Source organism: Mus pahari, chromosome 1, assembly GCF_900095145.1.
Source record: "Mus pahari chromosome 1, PAHARI_EIJ_v1.1, whole genome shotgun sequence".
In the NCBI taxonomy this organism is placed as follows: Eukaryota; Metazoa; Chordata; class Mammalia; order Rodentia; family Muridae; genus Mus; species Mus pahari.
In genome coordinates, this window is record NC_034590.1 from 108,702,728 (window position 1) to 108,708,741 (window position 6,014).

General features: G+C 46.4%; 1 protein-coding gene across 1 annotated transcript; it reads right to left on the minus strand.

The window, feature by feature from the left end:
* Positions 1 to 251: 251 nt before the first annotated feature.
* Positions 252 to 1,485, minus strand: LOC115063610 (protein FAM104A-like). The gene is made up of 2 exons (XM_029536022.1): positions 1,437 to 1,485; positions 252 to 1,327 (listed from the first exon to the last, which is right to left on the minus strand). Exons 1-2 carry the CDS (start codon positions 1,483 to 1,485, stop codon positions 990 to 992), a joined length of 387 nt encoding a protein of 128 aa, XP_029391882.1. The 3' UTR covers positions 252 to 989.
* Between the last annotated feature and the right edge of the window lie 4,529 nt (positions 1,486 to 6,014).

Here is a 6,014-nt window from a genome sequence, read left to right on the forward strand (position 1 = left end):
ATAGTACATGCTATGCTGGTGGTTGTGGGTCAGAATGTAAGTCCCTACTGCCCCAAATATCACGTAGTTTGGTTGTGGGACCTGTAGAAATCAGACAGACTTAGCTGAGATCTCTCTCTCTGCTGACTTGTGCCAGCGGGTGCTATGTGCTGTGTTACTGGAGAGAGGTGTCGTGAGTGATTTTTCTTTTTTTTTTTTTTTTTGTTTGCAATAGCTTAGATTTTATCAACATTAGACATAATAGATGGAACTGTAAGACAACACAGAAGCAGTAAATATCCAAATTTTGTACTTAAGCTACAGCATTGCTATGCACTTCTCTGACTGATTTATAAGCGTTTGACACAGGTCTTAAGAGCACACACAGGAGTGTTAAAGGAAGAAGGCTTCTCCCTTGGAATACAAAGAATGGAGTTTCTAGACACAGGCTTCAAGTTCACAGCCTACATGGGCTGACTTTTGCACCAGTATAGGTAGGGAAGGATTTCTGCAGACATTTCCCTTCTGAGCATCAGCCCATATTCATATCAGAATGAGAATATGCCACCCACATTTCCCCTCCTCACCAATGCTCATTACTACTGGTTTGGAATTGGCTTCTCCATGATTTGTTCTTTTACATTTCAAGGAAGAACACACAAACTTTACCAGGCCACTTAATTTTTCAAAATAAGGAAATCACATTTTAAAACAACATTTAACATGTACAACCTAATGAGCCACTTGGAAACTAATGTGAATTGGACATGTAATCCATTCAGTTTCAGGAGAAGTCCTCATGCTGCTATTTTAACATGAATAGGACATCAGACATGACAGAAAACGTATCAAACTGTCATAAATGACCCTTTCAGATAGCAGTGGTGGAGCAACACAACAAAAGAATACAATGCCCATTGACCTCTTACTGAAAATACAGACAAAAGCCAAGACTGCTTTGCGTGAATGCCATTGCTTTTTATAAACAAAAAAGGAGGATGCCTAGGCCATCAAGTCGGAGAGTGTCCTCTCTGCTGGAGGCTGTAGAAATGAGCCTCCTTCAAGATGTTGTTAATGTGGGAGTAAGGATCTTGGTCTTGGCACACTTCATAATCCTCCTCTTGGGAGAACCCAGGGATATTGGAGTCTAGTTCAGCAGTACTCGAGTTTAAGCTGCTCTCTGGCACTCTCTCACGACTGGGGTTATTGATGCTGCCTTGGTTCCTTTCATTATCACTGCTTGTCGACTCTATAGCCTGATGGTCCTGTATGGCCTGGTCCTTCTTAGTCCTCTTCGAACGAGGGGGACGGTAGTGGTCGTCCTCATTCTCATCTGGTCTTCTTTTCCCTCACGGAACAAAATTTTTTTTCTGCCGCTTTTCAGTCAACTGTTGTAGAAATGAAGACTCCGGAAGGTAAGCAGAATGGAGAAAACCGCCGAAGTCACTCGAACTTGCCTAAGAGAGCAGGGCGACCCGAATCTGCGATGAAAGCCCGAACGCCCATCCTCGCCCTAGCGAAAATCAACCGAAGTCCCCGTGAGTGATTTTTCTTACTTATAGATTCTGCATATTGTCATCCACGTGCCAGTCAAGATGTGCAATAGTGGCGTGACCTTAGGTTTTAGACAGACACCACTCCAATCTCTCTCTCTCTCTCTCTCTCTCTCTCTCTCTCTCTCTCTCTCTCTCTCTCTCTCTCTCTCTCTCTCTCCCCAGCCTTCGACTTTCCTTGGTGAACATCTCATGGTTCTGGGATCCCCAACATCCTGAAGGTCTCTACTGTAACTTAGATTTCACCCTTGCAGCTTCAAGTAATGGGGTTTTGATCCTGCCACAGACTGCCTGCCCATGGCTGTCTTCTGAAACTATGGAGCAGGATTCCATGACCACCTCAGTCTTCATACACACATATGGATGATTCTGTCGTGTTCTGCTGCCAGCCTGAGATATGTACCCCCTCGGACCACAGATATATCACCTTCCCTCTGTTGGATCTGAGGAAAAAAATACCCAGGCAGTATCTTTCAATATTAAAGAAACCACTTTCACAGAATAGTTCCTCAGAGAAGTGGAATTTTGCCCTCTAGATCTTTCCTACCATCCCAGTGCCCAGGAGGTTTGTCTTTAGTGATTGTCGTATTTAGGGTTTTATTGCTGTGAACAGACACCATGACCAAGGCAATTCTTGCCAGGACATTTAATTGGGGCTGGCTCACAGATTCAGAGATTCAGTCCATTACTATCAAGACAGAAACATCGCAGCATCCAGGCAGACATGGTGCAGGAGGAGCTAAGTTCTACATCTTCATCTGAAGGCTGCTAGCAGAAGACTGACTTCCAGGCAGCTAGGATGAAGTTCTTAAAGCCCCCCCCCACACACACACACAATGACACACCTACTCCAACAGGGCCACACCTTCTAACAGAGCCACTTCCTGGACCAAGCATATAGAAGCCATCACAGTGATGTTCTCTTTAGTAATTATAACTGCTTTCTTAGCACCAGCCTGAATGCTCTCTTGTCTTGAAACTTCCTCTGCCAACCAATTTAGTCAGTTGCCTTTAAATTCAACTGCACTCGGGTTCTCAGAATACAGGTAGAATGAAACCAGGTTCTTGGTCAAAATATCACATCAATGGCCCTATCCATGGTCCTCGTAGAGTCCCCATTCCCCTCAAAACAAAAACTAAAACAAAGAGCTGACCCTCCACAGTCTGTTCCTTTTAGCATTCTTGTCTTCCAAACTCCCACCAAAACGGCTTTATAAAGCTCAACTCCACACATACTTAGGGGTTTTCTGTCCCGGACTGATCAACTCTTCCACATTCCAGCCACACAACACCTCCACAGGTCTAAGGGCCACCTGGTCAGGTTCTTCACAGCTGTTCCACTTCTTGATGCCAACTTTTCATCTTAATTAGTTTTCCTGGTGCTGTGATGAAAACGCCCTAACAAAAGCCACTGGGAGTAAGAAGGTTTATAGTTCCTTTTTGTTCTTTGTGTCAGTTTGAGTGTACAGTCTACCATAATGGGAAGGTCCTAGCTAGAGGAGCTCAAAGCAACTGATCATATTGCAATCATGGTCAGGAAACAGAAAAATGAAAAAACATTTGTCCTCAGCCTACTTTCTCTTATTATTTATTGATTGATTTTGACAGGGTCTCATTGAGTAGCTCTGAATGGCCTGGCACTCTCTATGTAGGCCAAGCTGACCTCAGTCTTAGCAATCCACCTGCCTCTGACACACGAGTGCTGATACTAAAAGTGTGTGCCACGTAGCCTGGAACTTCCTCCCTTTTTATACAATCAAAGATCCCAGCTCAGGAGGGTGGCCTTGAGAATAGACCTAGAAGATACCCAAGGACTCACATATATCACCAGAAAGGATGGCTCTCTTCATCCTTGATTAATGGGCTACTCTTTCCTTCTGGATGATAAGAATTTCAGTAGACAGGCAGGCTGGGATAGGAGTGACTTGCTGTAGGCAAATGCACAGTGAGAGGAGTGTGTCCTCAGGTAGGGGATTGGGGGTGGGGGGACAGCGAACAGTTAACTACACTCCAAAGGTTTGGTCTGAGTCCCGTGCTGGCTGGACCCTTGAGTCGTTACTGACCTTCAGAGCTTTCTATTGCTTGTCAGTGCCCACAGCAGCCTGTAGGACCTTCAGAAGCCCTTCCTGCACTCAGAGAGATAGGCGCCTGCACCTGCTCCTAGTCCTGCCACAGCAAAAGGAAATTGAAAGCCAGACCCCAGGGCGCTATCTGTACGCCTTGCATAGTTCTTCAGATGTCCTCTTTCTAGGGGTTTCCACAGAGCCTTCCCTCCTCGGCCCTGTGTTCCAGGGGCCTCCTCCGGGATGATTTTTAATATCTTTGCCAAATTAAATGTGAGCCACCTAATTACAATGGGGACACCCTGCCCTTGGATGAACAAACTCGAGCTATAGAACAATCGCATCAGCAGAGCAGCCTCCCTGAACTTTGCAAAAGGAGGGAACCACGTCTGCCTCAGCTCATGAGGGATCTATTAACCAACCCCACTCATTACCTCAGGACTCTGACCCAAGTTCATTATAGAGGACAGACTGCTAAGGCCACCAAGAATACAGCTCACAGCCCTCCATGACTCTGTGCGACCTCTGTAAGGTGATCAAGGGAAGCAAGACTTGAGGTTGAGGCTGGCATGTAGCTTACCGGTCGTTAAGACCATGTTAAGCATAAGAAGGAGCTGAATACACTGTGTCTAGACCTCCTTAGAAGAATGGACTACAGAGACCAGAGGCCCAGAATGGCTAGAGGGGCTGGTTCCACACCCTAGAAAAATCTCTCATAGCTGGCAAAAACACTGGGGGTCCCAGGGACTCAGGGCTCTTGCCTTTAAAGACTGTCAGCACTCTGTAGTCCAAAAAAGAAAGTGACTGACAGGCATCCCAGAGCAGCATCAGAAAGTACTTTAGTTGGTGGTTCTTTCTGGAATCTTCCATGAGTGAGTATGGTACAATCTGTGCTTCTGAGTGGAGACATGGAGCTCTCAGAATTGTTCCTGATGCATCTTTCTTCTAACAGTTGAGGGTTATCAGAGATCCTTTGACGAAGACTTTGTGTGACCCCCGTATTGTGAGGGTCCCAAGTATTCTCTGTTGTCTATGCCCTGTGCACTATCTGAAGATCACAAGTTTTGTGGAAAGTGGGGGAGAGGAGGAATGAAGAACACTCAGAGGCTGTGGTTTCCTGGGGAGCAGAATTGGGTGAGAACCACAAGGGGACTTGTTAGATGTGAAGCTGACCAGGAATCTCAGCAGTATGGAGAGAGAGAGAGAGAGAGAGAGAGAGAGAGAGAGAGAGAGAGAGAGAACTTGAATGAAAGAACTTCTACTCAGAACTTCTACTCAGAGGTCAGCAGCAGCAGCCCAAGAGACCATAATCCCTGAGTTTCCCAGGCTTCAAAGATGCTGTGAGACTGAGGTGATGGAGGAGCCTCTGCAGGTAGAGAAGCTGAACACCTCACCCATTTCTGTTGACTTCCTTCAGCAGCTGCATCCCTCTGATGGTACAGACAGTTTGCTCCCTTAGAAGAGTCATTGGTACCGTGATTCTCCCTGCAAGCCATGCAGCATCTCCACCGGCTCCCTCCATCCTAAGCCAGCTTATCTGGAGGGACAGTTAACTACAGACAAGGATTCCACACAGCATTGGAGAAATTCAAATGCCACTGGAGCATTTTGGCAGCCACAAGTGGTGTGATCCATGCAGGCAGGACAAAAAGATATGTTTGAAGGAAGTTGAGTTGAGAGGGAGGTGTGTAAATATTGTTGTGTATATGTTCTGTGTGTGTGTGTGTGTGTGTACATTACATTACATTACATATGTGTGTGGAGGCCAGAGGTCAACATCTGTTGTTTTCCTCAATTGCTCCTCCACCTTAATTCTTGAAACAGGGTTCTTCACCGAACCCAAGCTCACAAATGGGGTAGTAGCAGACCATTGGACCCCTGGGCTCCACCTGCTTCTGCCTCTCCCAGGGCAGGGATACAGAAATGTGTTTCTGTACCCAACTTTTATGCAAGTGCTATGGATCAATTCAGGTCATCATCCTTGTGCAGCAAGGTTTATACTGACTGAGCCATCTTCCAAGCCCAAGATGCTTAAGCATTGTAAATGTCAAAGATGCAAAGCACAGTGCTCTATTCTTCTTTGTTGCCATGATACAACACTCCATCAAAAGCAGCCCAGGAGTGGAACTTACAGCAGGGACCATGGAGGATGTTACTTGCTAGCTGGCTTACGGGCTCATACTCAGCTAGCTTTCTTATACAGCTTAGGACCACCTGCCCAGGGAAGGATGCCATACCTACAGTGGGAGGGGCTCAGCATGGGAGGACCCCAGCCTAGTCCACCATGAACACAAGCTAGCCCAGGATGCTTAGACGCAGCCTATTCTGGCTCTAGGCTCCATGTGGCAGACCGGGAAAAGAAACTGGGTCAGTCAGCATGCCTCCTTTTGGACTCCAGGTTCTGACAGCATCTTCATGA